The sequence below is a fragment of the Mangifera indica genome, chromosome 19, assembly GCF_011075055.1.
Source record: "Mangifera indica cultivar Alphonso chromosome 19, CATAS_Mindica_2.1, whole genome shotgun sequence".
Lineage (NCBI taxonomy): Eukaryota > Viridiplantae > Streptophyta > Magnoliopsida > Sapindales > Anacardiaceae > Mangifera > Mangifera indica.
Genome location: NC_058155.1, coordinates 10,320,475 through 10,340,103, shown reverse-complemented (window position 1 = coordinate 10,340,103; position 19,629 = coordinate 10,320,475). Strand labels below are relative to the sequence as shown.

General features: G+C 34.7%; 3 protein-coding genes across 5 annotated transcripts; 2 read left to right on the top strand and 1 right to left on the bottom strand.

Annotated features, from left to right (window-relative positions):
* The first annotated feature begins 411 nt into the window (after positions 1–411).
* LOC123202955 (amino acid transporter AVT6A-like) lies at positions 412–3,649 on the top strand. Its single transcript, XM_044619103.1, has 5 exons — positions 412–1,149; positions 1,294–1,446; positions 1,684–1,887; positions 2,581–3,046; positions 3,270–3,649. Exons 1-5 carry the CDS (start codon positions 741–743, stop codon positions 3,406–3,408), a joined length of 1,371 nt encoding a protein of 456 aa, XP_044475038.1. The 5' UTR covers positions 412–740; the 3' UTR covers positions 3,409–3,649.
* Positions 3,650–8,544: 4,895 nt separating this feature from the next.
* LOC123203334 (probable xyloglucan glycosyltransferase 12) lies at positions 8,545–11,793 on the top strand. 2 transcript variants are annotated; one of them, XM_044619673.1, is made up of 5 exons: positions 8,545–9,561; positions 9,651–9,959; positions 10,063–10,353; positions 10,449–10,562; positions 10,677–11,793. In XM_044619673.1, the coding sequence occupies exons 1-5, from the start codon at positions 8,827–8,829 to the stop codon at positions 11,304–11,306; spliced, it is 2,079 nt and encodes a 692-aa protein (XP_044475608.1). In that variant the 5' UTR covers positions 8,545–8,826; the 3' UTR covers positions 11,307–11,793. The 2 variants fall into 2 exon arrangements, with proteins under 2 accessions (XP_044475608.1, XP_044475609.1); XM_044619674.1 differs by having other exon boundaries at positions 8,565–9,561; positions 10,680–11,793.
* Positions 11,794–13,766: 1,973 nt separating this feature from the next.
* Positions 13,767–18,791, bottom strand: LOC123203391. 2 transcript variants are annotated; one of them, XM_044619747.1, is made up of 7 exons: positions 18,359–18,790; positions 17,859–17,900; positions 17,323–17,451; positions 16,976–17,211; positions 16,090–16,126; positions 14,330–14,387; positions 13,767–14,233 (listed from the first exon to the last, which is right to left on the bottom strand). In XM_044619747.1, exons 1-7 carry the CDS (start codon positions 18,494–18,496, stop codon positions 14,157–14,159), a joined length of 717 nt encoding a protein of 238 aa, XP_044475682.1. In that variant the 5' UTR covers positions 18,497–18,790; the 3' UTR covers positions 13,767–14,156. The 2 variants fall into 2 exon arrangements, with proteins under 2 accessions (XP_044475682.1, XP_044475683.1); XM_044619748.1 differs by lacking the exon at positions 17,859–17,900 and having other exon boundaries at positions 18,359–18,791.
* Between the last annotated feature and the right edge of the window lie 838 nt (positions 18,792–19,629).

The following is a 19,629-nucleotide window of genomic DNA, read 5'->3' as shown; positions in this document are numbered from 1 at the left end:
AGGATATATTTTTAATATATAATTTAAATATATATTATATATTATTGTGTGATTGAATGATTTTAAATTAAAGATAAAAATAATATTCATTTATATGATAACACATAATTTATATACTTAAACTATATATCAAAAGAACTTGGGTGGGAAAATGTTATTCACTCTTCATCGGATGGCATTCAAGCATGAAACAATTAACATGTCCGAAGTGGTGACGGCCCGGGAACGAGAAATGTTAAGAGGAACGGAAACAACTACCGACCCAGTAACCGTTACAACTTGCTAGGCAAGTAGACAACGAAGTAACTAAGGACCCACTCGTTATCATTCCCTTCCATTCTAAAATACAACCAACCAACCAACCAACAAATCCCACCTGTTCAACATTAGAAATTAGTTAGCCGTTAATACTAGGCTGTACCTGTACCTGTACCTGTACCTCTTCCATCCCTCTCTTCTACTTTAGGACGGAATCTCCAACACTATACAATGATACCACTTCCCACCTAACATTGCAATGTGCCACGTGTCTTCTTTTTATTGGGTCTTATCTGTCACGGTTTCGCCGTTTACGTTGCTTCCCGCGTGAACCCCTCGATACTTTTAAAGCTTTTCTGTGTTTATACTTCATCCATATAAAAGTTTCGTATAAAAAGTCTGGTCTCATTTCTGCGCAAGTACGTCCTTCTCTCATTTGTCGGAGTTAAAGGCTTGATACTCAAAGCCCAAACACGTACAAAATGCCAATGCAGTCCTCGGTCGACCGGCCCGAGCGTAAGTACCGGAAGAGTCCTAAAGTAGTCCCTCTGCTCCCGCAAAAGCACGACGACTTCGAGGCTGGTAAATATGGGGCGTCCTTTTCAGGCGCGGTGTTTAATTTATCCACAACGGTTGTGGGAGCCGGAATCATGGCTTTACCTGCAACTGTTAAGCAATTAGGTTTAATTCCAGGTCTGATTATGATCGTATTCGTTGCTTGGCTAACGGAATCCTCGATAGACATGATTATAAGATTCAGCCGAGCTTGCAAGTCGACGACGTATTCCGGTCTCGTGGCGGACGCTTTCGGTGGGGCCGGCCGGACGTTACTGCAAGTCTGCGTTGTTGTGAACAATTTGGGAGTGCTCGTTGTCTACATGATTATTATAGGTAATTCATGTTTTTTGTTTATCATGTGCTTAATTATTTTGAAGTCTGACTTTGCTGATTCATGTGTAATGCCTGCCGTCTGATTACAGTTGGAGGGTTGGCGTTGATGGTTGAAAGAGCTCATCTTTTTTTTTGAATTGGCAGGTGATGTGCTATCGGGTACTTGGTTGAATGGCAAACATCATTTAGGCCTGGCCCAAGAATGGTTCGGTCAACATTGGTGGACTACACGCTTTACATTGCTTCTCATCACTACCCTCTTTGTCTTCGCTCCTCTCATTTCTTTCAAGAGCGTTGGTAAAGTCAAGTCTCCCTGCTATTTATTTGTTGACTAATCTGATTGACTTGGACTGAAGTGCCTCACCATGTTAAAATAACATAACTGAACTTGGTTCTGTGAGGGATTTTCTTCAATATGCTTACTTAGAATTACTATACTGGTGTTCAATATATATAGAGCCACTTAGCCATCCGTCTATGACATTATTTCGTACTGATGATTGATTTTGTACTTCATTTTGTTGTTAATGTTAGATTCATTGAAGTACACTTCAGCGTTATCGGTGGGTTTGGCTGTTGTATTTGTGGCAATAACAGCAGGAGTGGTGATTGTTAAATTTATATATGGAGGCATTGCAGTACCGCGATTGTTGCCTGAAATTAACGACCAGACATCATTTTGGAAGCTTTTTACCTCATTCCCAGTTTTAGTCACTGCTTATATCTGTCACCACAATAGTAAGTTTTGTGACTTGTGATGTAAATATTCTGTCATGTCTCTTGGAGTTCTTAGCAGCACATTTAAATAGTTACTTGATGTTAGTTATTAACAGAAAGACTATTGTTGCATCATAAGCTTGCAAATGCCAAAATTTGTATTGTAAATGATACATTATTTTAGAAGTATACATCATCAATCACATAAATACATATTTACCTTGGTATAGAGAACTTATTATATGTAGTATGCTTCTTCAAGAATTGGTTCCATCTCGATGTTGGTGTGGATTTCCTCCTCTTTAACTTAACTTCCTTTTAATTCTGTTCAATTAATTTAAATTTTATTTGTATAATTTTATATGAGGAAAAATAAAACACAAATGCATTGAAGCACTTTGGCATTGGTTTAAGAGGAATTGGAACTATTTCTTCCTGTTTAATTTAGAAAGCTTTTTAGTTGTAAGTTGGTTGAAACAGTTAGCTCTTTTGCTTCATATGAGTTGAGTCCAACTAAGTGCATTATGGTCCAAGATGGAAATTCTGAATATCTTGTTTCTCTTTGACTGTGAAATGAGAGAAAAATAATTAGCCATGAATTTTATTTCGCATTAAATTACATTCGTCGTAAATAAATAAATAGTTATATTCCATTTGATTAGCTATCTCTTCTTGTAACTATTTTTCTGTTCTCTTGTTCAATATGCTTTGCAGTTCACCCGATTGAGAACGAACTGAAGGACACAAGTCAAATGAAATCCATTGTTCGGACATCGCTCTCATTATGCTCAATTGTCTATGTTGCTACCGGTGCCTTTGGACTTCTCCTCTTTGGGGACCATACTTTGGATGATGTGCTTGCAAATTTTGATGGTGACCTCGGAATTCCCTATAGCTTATTGCTTGATGATGTGGTTAGATTAAGCTATGGAATCCACTTGATGCTTGTTTTCCCCGTAGTGTTTTTCTCCCTTCGCCTCAATTTGGATGGACTTCTTTTTCCCTACGCCATTCCCATTGCATTTGACAACCGTAGATTCTTCTTAGCCTCTGTAGCTCTGATCGGATTTATTTTCGTGGGAGCCAATTTTGTGCCTAGTATCTGGGATGCCTTCCAGTTCACTGGTGCCACAGCTGCTGTCTCTGTTGGTTTTATCTTTCCAGCTGCTGTCGCCCTTAGGTGAGTAATAGTTATTATAGGGAGAATAATTCATGTATTCAAATCCAGCGTTGGCAATTATGAGAATCATCAAAATTCTCGGTTGCTCTCAGATCCTAGATGCCTCGAATTTTAAGGCATATTGGTCATACTGCATCAGTTGTTCTACATTAAGAAAGATAACAGATTCAGATTTGCCTGTATCAGCCAGAATCCTAAGTATTTCCTGTTTGTGTTTGTGCAGAGATACTCATGGAATTGCTACAAAGAATGACAGAATAGTACCATGGTTAATGATCTTTTTGGCAGTCTCTTCAAGCACTGTGGCAGTCTTCAGTGACATGTACAGTATTTTTAGTGTTGATAAAGACATTGGAGGCTGACCTTAAAAAGGGGCAACTTTCTAGTTGCTGTGATGGTATTTTTGGTCGCTCCATGGATAAATGTAAACCGGGCCTAATGGGATGAGCTTTCGGGGACAACTGGGCTTTACTCAACAAAGGACATTGACTTGACTCCCCAGTTTTGTAAAGTAATGTAGACACAATTTTACTCTCAAACTCAAGTACATAACGTTGGGTGTATTTTCAAATCTTCCCAAGTAAAATTTTAAAAATTTAAATATTTATTTGTTCATTAAATTTTATAGGTAATATTAAAAATAAAATTATTATTTATAGATTTTATTCTAAAAGATTAAAAATTTATTTTATTTTCTTATTTCAAATTTAAAAACTAACAATTTTTTAAATTTAATTATAAAATATTATTTTTTTATCTTTTCCATCTAGGGTTTCATATTTTAAAATTAATAGTCGCTTCCTTAAAGTTTAAAATATTATATTTATCCTATCAAAAAATATATTCTCTCTTTCTCATAATTATTTTTTTGAACGATTCACTCTGATGTATTCATCGGTATTCTCTCTCCCTCTCCAATGGTTTTCTAATATAAAATCCATCAATCGTCTATCAAAATCACTTGTGTTCTATCCAATCAAAATGTTCAGATGATATCACACAAATTCATTGTGAAGGTCAAATTTTTTTACAGTTGTATCTATATCTAATTTAAATTACTGTCATTGTCTAAATTGATTAGGAAAATTATTTCACATACGATAAAATGAAGCTTATAATTCATAAAATCGTTGAACAATAAATTAATAAAGTTTAATACTTGAAAAGTGATTCGATTGGGGCATTATCATTGAGCTCACCCATTTGAATCTTTGTACAAATGGAATCTTTCAAGCCGTCGACTTTTAACATTTATTTATGCATTAGCAAACGTATAATGATTTGATTTGTAGGATAAAATCAAAAGCAATGAAGCTGTCATCCATGAAAACAGAATACCACTTGGGACGCTTCCAGTGGAATTTTTCTGGCGAAGTCTCATGTTTTCATTACAAAGCACACAGGTTTGGTTGGCTAAATTCGATTGAGCTACCGAAAAGCAAAGTTGATTTTACAAAAATAACACTGCATGTATATCAGGTTATATTTGGTTTTGACCTCTCGGGTGTTATTATAAATCAAATTATATTTAAATTGAAATTATTTAAATTTGAAACACGTTTAATTCAAATGAGTTTAATTTAAATGAATTTACACTTAATTTTTAAAGTTAAATATTTTTTAATTCAAATTTGTATTTGATTTTTTAAACTCACACATCTAAAAAAAATTTATATAAATTAATAAAAATAACTTTAATTTAATCAATACATATTAAAATAACATTGTTTTAATTATTTTTTACTCGATTCGATACTATAACCAAATTCAAAGTCAAATTAGTTGGAACCAAACTCATACAACATTAAGAAAAGTTTGACAAACTTTAATAGAGATAGCAACGAGAAAATAATTTCAATCCTCATTCCCATCCTGCATTGATGCATTTCTTTAGAAAAAATCTCTGTTATTAAAATATATATATATATATATCTCTATTTTTTATTATAAAAATATTTTTATGTTCATTTTTATATTTATTTTTATCAAAAAAATTTTTTTATTAAAAATAAATATTAATAAATTTAAATTAAAATTAACATCTTAAACTCGAATCCCTTCTTACTTATAAAGTCAAAGTTTAAAAGTATCCGGATTCGAATTTACGAGAAAGAGTCATGAGGTGGGCGAGCCGCGGAGATTGCGCACAAATACTTGGAGGCACGACATGCACCGCCGGCAAAACCTACCTACTGCCCGGCCTGTGTGTCTTCACTTGGCCATGGACCACCGCTTCGCCACGTATTATTCTCTTGCTTCTTAGATCTTACAGTTAACCACATTTCTATTTACCACCTGCGGTTTTTGATCTTCTCTTGTTATACACGCGCTACTGAACGGTCCAAGGAATCCAAAACCATTGATATCGTTGTAATTCCGAATCTGTCCCCTATCCTTTCTGAAATTGTGCCCCTCTTTTAGTCGGTTCTCGGACATTTCATTTTTTAGTTTTTGAAATTTGAAAGTAGTGTAGTTATACGTGAGTTCACGTGACAACAACTAAAAACTTCTTACAAGAGAGTTCTGTTAATGTACAGCTCCACCACATACACTATAGTGCATCCGATGGCTAAATAAGCAAATGAAAATCTAAAAATCATCTATATGTTAATACCCAGGTATTAACATATAGAGATAATTTGAAAAATAATAGTCATAATAAAAAAAATCCTAAACCTAATCAAAAATTAAAAAAAAAAAAATGAAATCATCGTAACAATAAAAAAATCTTAAAAATAAAGAAATTAATTATTTATACAAAAGTTTAAATTGAATTTCAATATATTGTGATTAATGGATAACATATCTTTGGTCGAAAACTTTTTGAGTTCGTTCAATGTAAAATTTGAATATAATAATTTTAATAATATATAAAATAATACTATGTATTTATATTTTTAATATATAATTTATTTATATAAATAATATATTATTATATGATTAAATATTGTTTTATTTTAATATTATATATATAATAATATATATATTTTTAAAATTATATATAAAAAATAGGTTAAAATAATTTAATTAAAATACATATCAGAATGGACAAGTCATGATCATAACACTACAAACAAGAGTACCGCCGTAAGTAGGGTTGGATTCAAATTGAATCGAATTTAAACTTGATTCAATTTGTATATAATAGAGTTTAAGTTCGAGCTCATCAAGTTTGTGAAAGCTAGACTCAAATTGTGTTTGATTCGTTTTGAACTCAATTTTTTAACTATTTTATTATTAAAACGATGTAGTTTTAATACATACTGGTCGAAATGACGTCATTTTGTATCAAAATTTTTAATTAATAAATTTTAGCGAGTAATTCGAGCTCGAACTCGAATGAGTTTGCATAAAACTGACTTGTTTCGGGCTTGTTCAAATAGAACTTGAGTTTAAATTTGAATAGATTGGATTCGAATCTAGTCACGACATGCTACAGTCAGTACTGTAGCCTAACTTGTCTGAACCTGAAATTCCAAAATTACCTTTACACAACTTTCTTACAGATAGCTAGAAGTGTCGGTGGTCTGAGGCTATTTTAGAGCATTTTTATCATACTATTATTGCTGGCAACCAATTATAAGCTTCAACAGCCGCAGACGCACTTGCACTTGAGGAGCGTGCCCGCACGTCATTCGGTAGTATTAATTAATGGTATGTTTTTCTCACGGAGAACAGCAGGGGTTCTTTTAGTAATAATAAGAATTCCTGTAATTTATTTGTGCTCACCTTAAAGCTGTTGATTTTACACAATAGATCAAAAAGACTAATTCCCACCCTGGATTAAGTATTTTTTTCAAGTTTTAAAAATTTATTATTTTATTAAAGTTTTTAATAAAATTAAGAGTATAATTATTATTTAATAAATAATTTTTAAAAAATTAAAAAATTATTTTATTTATTTTGTAGAGTTTGATTTTTTCTAGTCATAATTTTTGGACAATCACTCTGTTTTAGCCATCGGTCCTCCTTATCATCACCTCTCTTTCCGAAGTTTTGAATTAAATGTTATAATGATTATACAATAATATGAAATTAAAAAAAAAAACTGTAATTTGATGCCAGTTTTAAAAAGTTACTGCTTCATGATCTCAATTTTATTTTAATATTTACAATGTTTAACAAAGCATATATTCTGCAGAACACATTTATAGGTCTTTCCTATTATTACCCTCGGTGAAAACAGTAGCACAGTAAGAAGTCTATCTGGTTCTACCATTTTTTTTATTTTGCATAACTGTGATCTTCGATAATATTTACAATATTGATCTTTGATTTAACTGATTTAATAATTGTAAAATCAGTCATCAAATCTAAGACTTTTCTTATTTAATATGGTTAAATTAATTTTGAAAAGATAATCTAATTTGGGTGAGATTTTGTGTTTAAAAAAATCCAAGGAAAATAGGAAACTTCAGGGTCAAGCCAGAGCCAGAGCCAGTGCCGTGTCGAATAGGGATATTGGCATGGGATTATGGCGTGGGAGATGATGGTGGTGGGCAGCATTTTGTTGCATATTACCGGTTATTTCACTGTCAACTACACGATGAGGCGGTGGGTCAGCAAAAGAATCAAAGAAAGGAGGCATTGATAGTTGCTGCGGCGGATGGTAGATTTAAGGGGTGCAGGAAAAGGCAGGTGGGTGGTAAAGATTTAATCAAGAAAACGCAAATCCCAAGGTAATTAGCATAGGGAGTTTAAAATGCACGCTCTTGAGATGAAGCGTGAAAGGCAAACCAGCTAATCAAATTTAAGTTTCCAATTAGCGGCACCTTTACTAGGAGGACTCAGTCATCGCTCACTCATCTAAATCTAATCCAACGGCATAGATTTCCTCTCTCTTAAAAATTATTTTATTAATATTTTTAATATATAATAATTAAAATAAATCATGTATCATAATATAATTAAATATTATTTTATTTTTAATTTAAAATAATTTAATTATATAATAATATATTTAATTTATAAATAAATAAATAAATAAATATATATATATATATATATATATATATATATATATATATAATTTTATTAAAAAAATAAACACCGAACCACACAACAATTTTTTTTCTCGTCATCAATATCATCACCTCGTTCACTTTCAACTAGATCCACCTCTGCGTTTGACACGTGTTATGATTGCCATGTGTGAAAAGCCAAAAAACACCAGACCGGAGGAAAGTCGGATCAACCACGCCTACAGATTCCACACGCACGCCTGAAATTTACAGCCGTAAAAGGAAAGATGGGAGGGGGGTTTCTGGGGAATTTATTTGACTTTAGAAGGAGATTCTGTAGGTGGATAAAGGGTAATTATAATTAGGGCTTGAAGTTGGTCTGTAAATTGTAATTTATTGTCAAATCATAAGAACATGAATTGACGATACAGAACGTGGTGGTGCACTGGTGGTGGTGCTGTTTTGTTTTTTTGTATTATTCTGGAAGAGAAATCAAACAAAGACGTGTTGAGCTGTTACCAATAATGATACATTTTTGTTCTTCGTATTCCATTTCTATCACATTTGAAACTCTCAATCTTTCTTTCTCTTTTGCAAGCTAGCCGTATTTGAAAGGGAGGCGAAGACTGACCTTTTTCTTTCTTTTGTTTATTATATATTTGTCAATCTTTCTCTCTAGCTTTCTAGACAAACAACATCACTCTGTTTTCTGTGTTTCCATTCTCACAATGAGATCCATCCCCTAGCCTTTTTCACCGGTCGTTTTTATAACTATACGGCTTTTTGCTGAAAATCCAGGAAAATAAACAGAACTCGGCCATGGCTTGGTGGAAGAAAGAGTCTCATAGAGGCACTCCTGTGGTTGTCAAGATGGAGAATCCAAACTGGTCAATGGTCGAACTTGAAGCCCCATCTGAAGATGATTTCTTAATCTCGAATGACAAAAACAAATCCCGCAACAAAAATGCCAAGCAACTCACTTGGGTTCTTCTTTTAAAAGCTCACAAGGCCGCCGGTTGTTTAACATCCATTGCCTCTGCATTCTTCTCTCTCGGTTCCCTCGTTCGCCGCCGTGTCGCCTCCCGCCGCACCGACGCCGACACTGAGAGGGGTAGACAGACCGAGAACCGAGCTTCGAAGAGCAGGTTTTATTCCTGCATAAAGGTGTTCCTTTGGCTCTCAGTGCTTTTGTTGGTTTTTGAAATTTCGGCTTATTTTAAAGGCTGGCATTTTGGTGCTCCAAAACTACAACTTGAATACATATTTACAAGCCCATTAAGCATCAAGGGGCTGTTTGATTTACTGTATTCTCGATGGGTTTTGATTCGCGTGGAGTATCTGGCTCCTCCTCTTCAGTTTTTGGCAAATGCGTGCATTGTTCTGTTTCTTATCCAGAGCTTGGATAGACTTGTTTTATGTCTGGGTTGTTTCTGGATCAGGTTTAAGAAAATTAAACCTATTGCCAAACAAGATGACACCCCGGATCTTGAAACCGGTGACAAAGGTTTCTTTCCGATGGTTCTGATTCAGATCCCTATGTGTAATGAAAAAGAGGTAAATATATATATATATTTTTGAAAAATTTGAGCTTTTGTCTAAGTTGTGCGCTACTGTTTAATACTTAAACAAATGTTGTGGTTCAGGTTTATCAACAATCAATTGCGGCAGTGTGTAATTTAGACTGGCCAAAATCAAAGATTTTAATTCAAGTGCTTGACGATTCTGATGATCCAACCACTCAAACTATGATTAAAGAGGAGGTGCGGAAGTGGCAACAAGAGGGTGCTCACATTGTGTACAGGCATAGAATAATTAGAGAAGGGTATAAAGCTGGTAATCTTAAGTGTGCTATGAATTGTAGCTATGTCAAAGACTATGAATTTGTTGCCATTTTTGATGCTGATTTTCAACCCACCCGTGATTTTCTCAAAAGAACTGTCCCTCATTTTAAGGTAACTATTTGTTGTTGTTGTTTTAAATGAATTTACTTATTTGAACTCGACTCTCATTGTTGCTAGTGAAAATTTTAATGCATGAGGTGATATGATAATACAGGATAACGAGGACCTGGCTCTGGTTCAAGCAAGATGGTCTTTTGTGAATAAAGATGAGAATTTGTTAACTAGGCTGCAGAATATAAATTTGGCATTTCATTTTGAAGTAGAGCAGCAAGTAAATGGTGTGTTTTTAAATTTCTTTGGGTTCAATGGGACTGCTGGAGTTTGGAGAATTAAGGCTTTGGAGGATTCTGGTGGGTGGATGGAGAGGACTACTGTTGAGGACATGGACATTGCTGTCCGTGCTCATCTTCAAGGTTGGAAATTCATTTTCCTCAATGATGTCGAGGTACACTTCATCTCAAGATATGCTAGTAAACTGTTGATTCTCTCTGTAAATCCTTTTATATTAAAGGCTTGATTTGTTTTATTTCTGTGTCACAGTGCCAGTGTGAACTGCCAGAATCTTACGAAGCTTATAGGAAGCAACAGCACAGATGGCATTCTGGACCGATGCAGTTGTTTCGGTTATGTTTGCCTGATATTATCAAATCCAAGGTATACACTTTTTGAAACCACTGTTTCTTTTTGTAGTATTTTTTGCATATTTACGTGTTAAACTTTATGTAGATTCTCATAGCTGACTGGTATCATTATGTGATTTGCTTTATGCAGATCAGCATATGGAAGAAATTCAATTTGATCTTTCTTTTCTTTCTCCTTAGGAAACTGATCCTACCCTTCTATTCTTTCACCCTTTTCTGCATAATTCTCCCAATGACAATGTTTATCCCAGAAGCTGAGCTTCCAGCTTGGGTTGTGTGTTATATTCCTGCCACCATGTCATTTCTCAATATTCTTCCAGCTCCAAAATCCTTCCCATTCATTGTCCCTTACCTTCTTTTTGAGAACACAATGTCAGTCACCAAGTTCAATGCCATGATTTCTGGCCTATTTCAGCTTGGAAGTGCATATGAATGGGTTGTTACAAAGAAATCAGGTCGTTCCTCTGAGGGTGATCTAATTTCTTTGGTAGAGAAAGAGCCAAAACATCATAAGGGGGCCTCAGTACCCAATCTTGATGAAGTGAAGTTGGAAATGAAACAACAGGAACAAAAAGCTTCTAAAAAGAAAAAGCATAATAGGATATATATGAAGGAGTTAACTTTGGCTTTCCTTCTATTAACAGCTTCAGCTAGAAGTCTCTTGTCCGCTCAGGGTATCCATTTTTACTTCTTGCTATTTCAGGGGATATCATTCCTGTTGGTTGGTCTAGACTTAATCGGTGAGCAGGTTGATTAATCAGGAAGTTAGAGAGTTGGTAGGATATGGATAATTTAAGCATAGCTTACAAAGGGAGGACACGAAATGCGAGTATCGCCAGAAGAGAACAACCGTGAGGAGATTGTCGATGATTGAGAGTTCTTTCTTTCTTGCTTGTCCCCCATGTCCAAAATCCGCTACCACTACCCCATACGAAAAGAAAATTGTGTTAATATGAACTGAAGAATGGCCAAAGAGAGAGACATTAGACACTGGTGATGCTCTTCAGTCATTTGTAAGGTTCTCTTTTTCTATTCTGTTCTTTTGTCTGTGATTCTTTTGTTTTTGAGTCAATTCTTTTGTAAGAAAAAATGTCGTTCAAACATCAAACACGAATCTTAGTAGTTACAGTAGGACAATAGTTTGATGGTTTTCTTCTTTTTCGGTAAATTGATGTGAGAATGTTGATTTAATTTTGGATAAATTGAGCAATGGCAGAAAGAGGAATAAGTCTCCAGTTGCTTTATTTCAACTGTTTCCCCACACAATCACTTTTTGACCCTTTAGTGCTTGATGCATACAAGGTAAAAAATTATTCTGAAATTTACATAATTGCTTCAATGTATAGAAAGTTTAAGATTATGTGTAAATTATTACTAAAGTTGCTTTCAAAGCACATTTATGTGTATGATTAAGCACATGGGCTAGTATTTTTCTGATTTTTGAGAGGTGGGGTGGGCCACTTCAAAGTTGGCTCACCGAATTTATGATTGGGATGCAGCTGGATATCACCATGATATGGACTCATAGCAAATTTTAGTACCTATTCTAAACCGTTTAGTACAAATGGGACAAATAATATTTTAGATGTTTGTATGTGTGCGAGGGACTGCACATGTTGAAAGGTACTAAATTGTTGGAGGTACTGTAACTGAACCTAGTATTACAGTTTTACTGGTGCATGGTTAACGGGAAATTGATTGTGTATTTATGATCAAATGGGCCATAAAACTTGCAAATTGTATGTGAGTGGGACAGTTGTGAATTGATGGGCATGTGGGGTATGAATACGTGGGGGGCTATTTTCGTTCGGTGGGTGCTGGGTTTGCTTTGTCTACCATGCGTCATCCATAAATCTGTCCCACTACCCGACAACAGCTTGAATTTGAGTCAATCACATTTTCCCATCCCAAGGGTTGCACTCAAAACACTTTTTCGCCGTTTGAATGTATAAATTATACTTTATTATCTAAAACTTAGACTCTATTAGTATATTACTCTTTTGGATATCAAACTTATATCAACATCATTTTCTTTTGCATCGTCACTAATATTGCCATAGTACGCTTCCTTCCCTAGCAAGCCACCCTGTACTCCATTCTCTTTTCTGCATTCTTGTATCTCTCCCTTCTCTTTCATTGTGTTCTCTACTTTTAGGTGACCTAATCCTTTGGCTATTCAGCTTGCAACAACCTAATCCTTGGCTTTTCTTCGGCCGTGAATTAGAGCTAGTCTGTGTGCGTCTCGACCACCCCTTCACTTGGCTTGGCTCTTCTTTGGCTGTGAATTGCATTACACTAAGTCTCTTTGTGTGGAGGTGACCTACTCTGGCTATATTGTCGGCTTTGGTGTATGTCGACAAGATCTTTCTGTTAGTGAAATCTTCGTGCATAACTATTGACATATATTGCTTGTGAGGCTCAACAAACAGCTAACTAGTTATAGTTGTTTAAAAAGGCATCTAAAGTTTTCAAAATTACAAAGATTAAATTATAGATTTTTAGACATGTAAAAAGGCTAAACTGTCATTATCAAAACATTAAAGTTAGATCTATGATAGATTTTTTTTCAAAAATTTTGGATTATAAAATGATTATTTTACTTATTTTTATTTCAAGTAAATTGTGTGAGGGAAAATATAATTTATATATTCAAATGTTTTTAAGCCAATCCCTAGGTGAAAAAAATGTAATTCACTCATTTATTTCTTTTTACATTGTTTCAACATAATGGAATGTGCTTAAAATGATCAAGAATAATATTATATATATAATTTAAATATATAAATAATATATTATTATATGATTAAATATTATTTTATTTTTATTTTAAAATAATCTAATTATATTATAATATGATAATATATTTTTTATATATTAAAAATATATACATATAATTTCATAAAATAGAATGAAAAATTACCTCTGCGGTTTAGGGTCATTCAAATTTAAACAGATTTGATTTGTGGGGCTTATATCTGTCGACTAGTTTTTGACGCCGCCGGTCATGGAGATGGAAGGGCATCAATTTGGGAACCCTTTTATTTTTTGTCCTAACGTAAATATTTGGCAAAACAGTGCTGAAATAGTCAGATAAGGGAAATTACATAATTATTTTTGTAATTTTTCGATTGTTATAGATTGTCATTGTCTCACACAAACAAAAAACAAACATCCACCCATCCAGGCCAATAAAGAAAGAAATTACCAGAGACATAAATGTTTAAACCAGCGATGACAATTACTATTATTATTAATAAATGTAATGTGTATAATCAACCATAATCAGCATGCATAACCAAAGAGCTTATTATTTTTTCTACAAGGGTTAAAAAAATGGCCAATTGCCAATTGCCCATGTTGCAAGCTTATGCATGTAAGATAATTTTCCCTTTTTAGTACATGACCTGAAATTGCACGTATATACCCAATATTGGACTCAAACCTAGAAATACAATATCTATATTTCACACTTGAACCCATCTAGGAAAATTAAATTGCCAAGGACTCAAAACTTTGGTCGATAACTAAATACTAACAGGAAAAAAGTTGAATGATACTGTTTAATATATTGGAGCATCGCTTTGACCACAGTGGCACATTTGTCACTTCACTTCATGTCCTTCCTTTCTTGCTTTATAGCTTCATAGGACACCATTACCTCCTTGAATTTCGCTTCAGCAGCCTCTGCAACAAAACTCAAGCAATAGACTTCAATATCCAGTTCATGTAAACAGTACCATATTACAAGATTTTCCTTTATGACAGTGGATCACAACTTACCTTTATTATCCTGGTTCTGATCTGGGTGAAATTCTTTTGCTTTAGCCCTGAATGCTGTCTGCAAGGATCAAGAAGGAATCTTAGTACTATATCAGCTACAACATGAAAGAAAGACATAAAGGTTAGTCCATTCAGCCCAACCATTTTACATAAATCCCCAACACTTACCCCACCATCCAAATCACTTACCATCCCATCCGAAATCACTCTACATCCATCCACCCCAACTCAAACTCAAACTCAAACTCAAACACTTACCCAACAAGCCCAATCACTCACTGCTAAAGCCCAACCTGAACATCTATTATCACTTAAGCCTTGCCCGCTGCCCAAACCAAACCAGTGTAAGTTCATGGAAGGCCCAAACGCAATTGGACCAGAGTATGCCAAGTGCCCAAAAGTTCCACCCAAGCATCAAAATGGGTTCCCCAATCATATTAAATCAACCTCTAATGGGTTTAGGTTATCAAACCCAATCCCTAAACAATTTTTTCTCGACGGACTATTTGGGAAATCTTGGGCAGAAGTCGCCAGTCAGCAAGTTGACATCGCCCATGACGTTGAATCAAAAGGGTTTTTTCTTTTAGGGGGGTGGGGGGGAGGGATGGGACAATTCAATGCCTTTGAGTAATTTGAAACCGGAGGATGAAGAGGAGGAGTTCAATGAGAAAAAGATTTATAGAACTACTTATACATTTTGTGCTACTATGCTTCCTTTTGTGGAATGGCTTGCGAGGACACATTTGAGGAATCCTGTGGTGGTTATGAGTGACACTATTGGAAAGACTATTCAATAGTATTTCCTTTGAGTAATTTGAAACTAGAGGATGAAGATGAGGAGCTTGATGAGAAAAAGATTTATAGAACTACTTATATGTTTAGTGCTACTATGCCTCCTGCTGTGGAATGGCTTGCGAGGACACACTTGAGGGATCCTGCAGTGGTTATGAGCAACATCATTGGAAAGACTATTGATTTCATATCTCAGCACGTGATGATGATAAAAGAATCAGAGAAATTTGCCAGGTTGCAGGGATTGCTTGATGATCTTTCAGATAAGACAACAATTGTGTTTGTTAACACCAAGAAGAATGCAAATATAATTGCCAAGAATCTAGATAAAGATGGACTATCATGTAACTATTTTGAATGGTGAGGAGTCCCAAAAGTGGAGAGAAATTAGCCTTGCAGGTTTTAGGACCACGAGCCGCAATGTCTCATGGAATTCTATCTTATCTTTGTGTTAAATGCGAAGTATTCAAAAGTTTTCTCTCTGATTTATTCAAGGCGGAAGAAGAGAATGAAGTAGATGAGATCACTGTTGTGAATATTCTTCAGGTGTGCGAATATTTTGTGCACCCAATTGGGTGCCAGTCAGTCCACTGTGTATCACTTCGACTGGCATATTGTTATTGATAGCTTTATGCTAGAAAGGTTACCGGCAACTCGAATGGCCAGAGTTTCCATTTAGCTGACTGATTTGGAGGAGTTAGAGTGATCTGGTTGTAGCAGAAAGTGGTGATATATTGTTTCTTTTCCTGCTTAGAGAGATAACTAAAATCAAACTCATCTTCTTCATTTACTTTTGTCTATGTATCTGGTTGTGGATTTGTACAGTTTGCTGTTGTGTTTTGGTAAGAATTGTAGGTGGGAATCTATTAGAATACCAAATTACAGAAATCAAATGTCAAATCAAAAGCATTGGATGAAATAAGAATTCCCTAACAGTAATATGGAATAAGTCTTGATACAGTGCATACCTTAATCTCAGCTTCTGTGTAAGGAGTTTTTCTGGATCTGTGCAATTAAAAACACATGAGATGAATACAATTATCAAGAACCATCAAAGCAAACAAATTATAATAAACAAAATTGTAGGCTGGCAAGGTCATGTATACTATCAACATGAAACAAAAATAAATAAAATGGTTACATAAACAACCTAAGTACATATTTTAAGTCAAATGTGAAGATTTAGTTTTCATAGAAGGTTTGTGGTTCACAAAATTTAGATGCAGAAAATAAACTAATAGCCCTTCAAGTTCCAATATAATATCTCTTAAAGTAAGATTTACAAAAGATAGTCTCAATAAAAAAGGTAAAAGGTTTGGCCATGTAAAATGTGTCACAAACTTCAGAGCGTGTTTTCTTCAGACACTACAAGTGAACTATACCCTGCATGAGAATGAAATTTACACAAGAATCTGAACAGAATTAAAACTATCTAGATCATCATTAATTGATTACTATTATTCTCTTCAATCAGTTAATTGGGGAGAAATTTTCATATAATTATCCATTTTCCAGAAGCAAAAATGGAAAGAACACACCCCCCTACCAACTAGATGGCAACAGGCAACAGACAAACAGGTATAAAAGGACAGTTGAAAGATGATTCACGAGTTAAAAAATGCATGTTTTCAAAAATTTCCAGAAATGAAAGAAAGGATCAGTCAAACTTATTGGTGTTATAATTTTCAATAGTTCTTGTTTATCTGACAACATAAACTGTCAGGCTCAATCTATCTAGACCCTGTTGATGAGTAAGATATGCAAACTGAACCAGGGCCCAATTTATCCACAATGAATCATATAGTAGGAGACCAGGAACTCTTTTCCTTCAGGGTTTTGTAACAATAGCATTACCTGTCAAGACCCAAAATGGAGTAGTGATGTGACAATGAATAACTTTCACTGTCTCTAGGAGGTTGTCTGTAATTAGTCCTCTGACTTCTGTAGGATGTATCTGTCTTCCAGTACCAATCATCCCGCTGGAAGTGGTGATGATAATCACCTCCATTATTTTCTCTCCAGCTCTCGTAGCTCCTTTTATATTTGTTCCTCTCTCTGTTGAACACACTTTGCATACGCCTTATTCGCTCCTGAGAAGAGCAGAAGGACCATACTGTAAAGAATTAATATAAGGATGACCATATAGAATCAGTTGTGCTAAGAGAACAATGATGACTGGCCAAGATGACAACAAAACTCACCACTCTCTCCATTTCTTCTTCATACTCCTCTCTCATTCGACGATTATACCTTCTCCATGCTTCCTCCTTAAAAGATGACCGGAAAGAACTGCCAGTTGCCCCTTTCCATGATGACTGTGACCTGGATAACTTTTATGGCATATTTAAAACATAATCAGCCTGGCTAGTCAACTATATACGAGAAAGGTGACAATATACACAACCTCTTTCATACTTGAGAAATAAAACAATTGTCACCAAAAGTCATATGAAAACATCACTTATGGAGCAAAAAAACAAACACCATAATACAGAGGCTCTCATTTCGATTTCATCAAATTACAACCCAAGATAGTGATACTTTACTTTTTCTGTGCATGTATTCCTCAGAATTTGAATTCAGCTATGAATTTTTCCAGAAACAGATAATATAAAGGAACCCTCAACATTCACTAAAAATAATATATATTCCAAATCTTGAACATCTTACATAATTCCAGTCACAGAGAAAAAAGAGGTTTCAAATCAGATGGTGAATGAAAAGCACACATGTCTACCTGAGAATAGAACCAATCTACAGTCCTCCGCAGCTGACTAACCTGTCACATTGTTAGAAACATCAAATGAATGTGTCTAGCAGGATAGGTCCCAACATAGGGTAATTGATTGCCGGAAATGAGCCGACTACTAAATATTAACCAAGAAACTAAAACGTTTACATACAACATTTTCTTATAGTTCGGGCGTTTTGAACTATTGCAAGTAAACAGTGGAGCAATGTGTTCTTGGCTAAAAATAAACCAAATCTTACTATTTATAGCCACTTGTGCAACCCGCAACGATCACATTTTACAATCAAACAACAATAACTCAGTATTGATTCGCAAAATTAGACAAATGAGACTCACTTGTTCCAGACATCTAACTGGGGTTACATGATTTTGAGTAAATAGAATAGCAAACTTATGGAAGTCTAATATTTGCTTCACATTAAAGGAAAAAAAAGTGAACAATCGAAATTACAAATAACAAAATTAAAAATAAAAAAAATAATTACCGCGAAGGTGGTGGCAGTGGCACCAATTAGACCGAAGAGAAAAACTCCCCAGAGTTTGACGTCATCTTTCTCTTGATGAGGTCCGTTTGGATACTGCCATGGGTTAGCCTTATTCCGGTTTCCATCTTCCCCTCCCATCTCCTCAGAAATTTGAATTGCCCCTGATTTCAACGATTTCTCTCAACCGATAATAACTATATTACAAACCCTAATTCCAAATGCCAATGGCATTCTTAGGGTTTTTTTCTTTACAATTGTGGCCTTCAATGAATTATTTTCTACACCGCCTTCCTCTTTCTCCCAGTTACTAGTTTAAAAGTTCTATCGAGAGAGAACAACGAGGTGAGATTGGGCCGAGGGACACAGAATTAACTCTTGATTCTCGGACCCCAAAAAGGAGTTCTCCAGCGCTAAAACTGCATGCGCGGGCGCGGCATTCATTCAGTGGATGCCTATCTGAGCAGAAACGACGCCGTTACTATGGAGTTGGGCTAAACCCATATTGGACCTCGAATATAGCCCAATCTACTGGAAAGAATAACATGCATTATTGTAATAATCCTTCAAAATTGCAGCTTTTTCTTTGTAAATTTTGTGGTTGGGACGTATGGACATTTGAAATGGAAATATATATTCTGATTATGTAATTAAATATACAGAAAATATATTATCATATAATTAAATATTAATTTATTATCTTTTCTTTCCAAACACAATATTTACTCAAAAAAATACCCTCAAACATGAAATTCACTGATATATACAAGAAGGAAAATAAGGTAAGATTGACCAAGAGATAAGTAAAACTAGTGGAGTATTAGAACTTTCACAAAGAAGGTTAAAGTTTGAGCCTTTGCTACACTTGTAAAACTTTGACTTATCTGATGTAATAGTCGTAGGTTCGATCACTGTATCTACTATTTATCCATCCAACTAATTTAGACCAGGTTTTCCCACTACAAAAAAAAAAAGTAAAGACTTAAGAAGAGGAAGGAAATGTTGGTTGCAGGCATTAAACTCGCACAGTCCATCAACTCAAGAAAGATTAAGTACTATGATACACTAGTATAAATTATGAGGATAAAATCAATAATAACGGTAAATTTGGTATCATATTATCTATGTCTTCTATGTTAAACTAAAAGAAAAGTGTAGTAATAAGAGAAAACTACAAAAAATCAAAAGTGGGATTAGAAGGGAATGGTTAGGGAAAAATTGTAATAAATAAAAAGATAGAGGCTAAATTGAAGAATCTAATGATGATAGCTAAG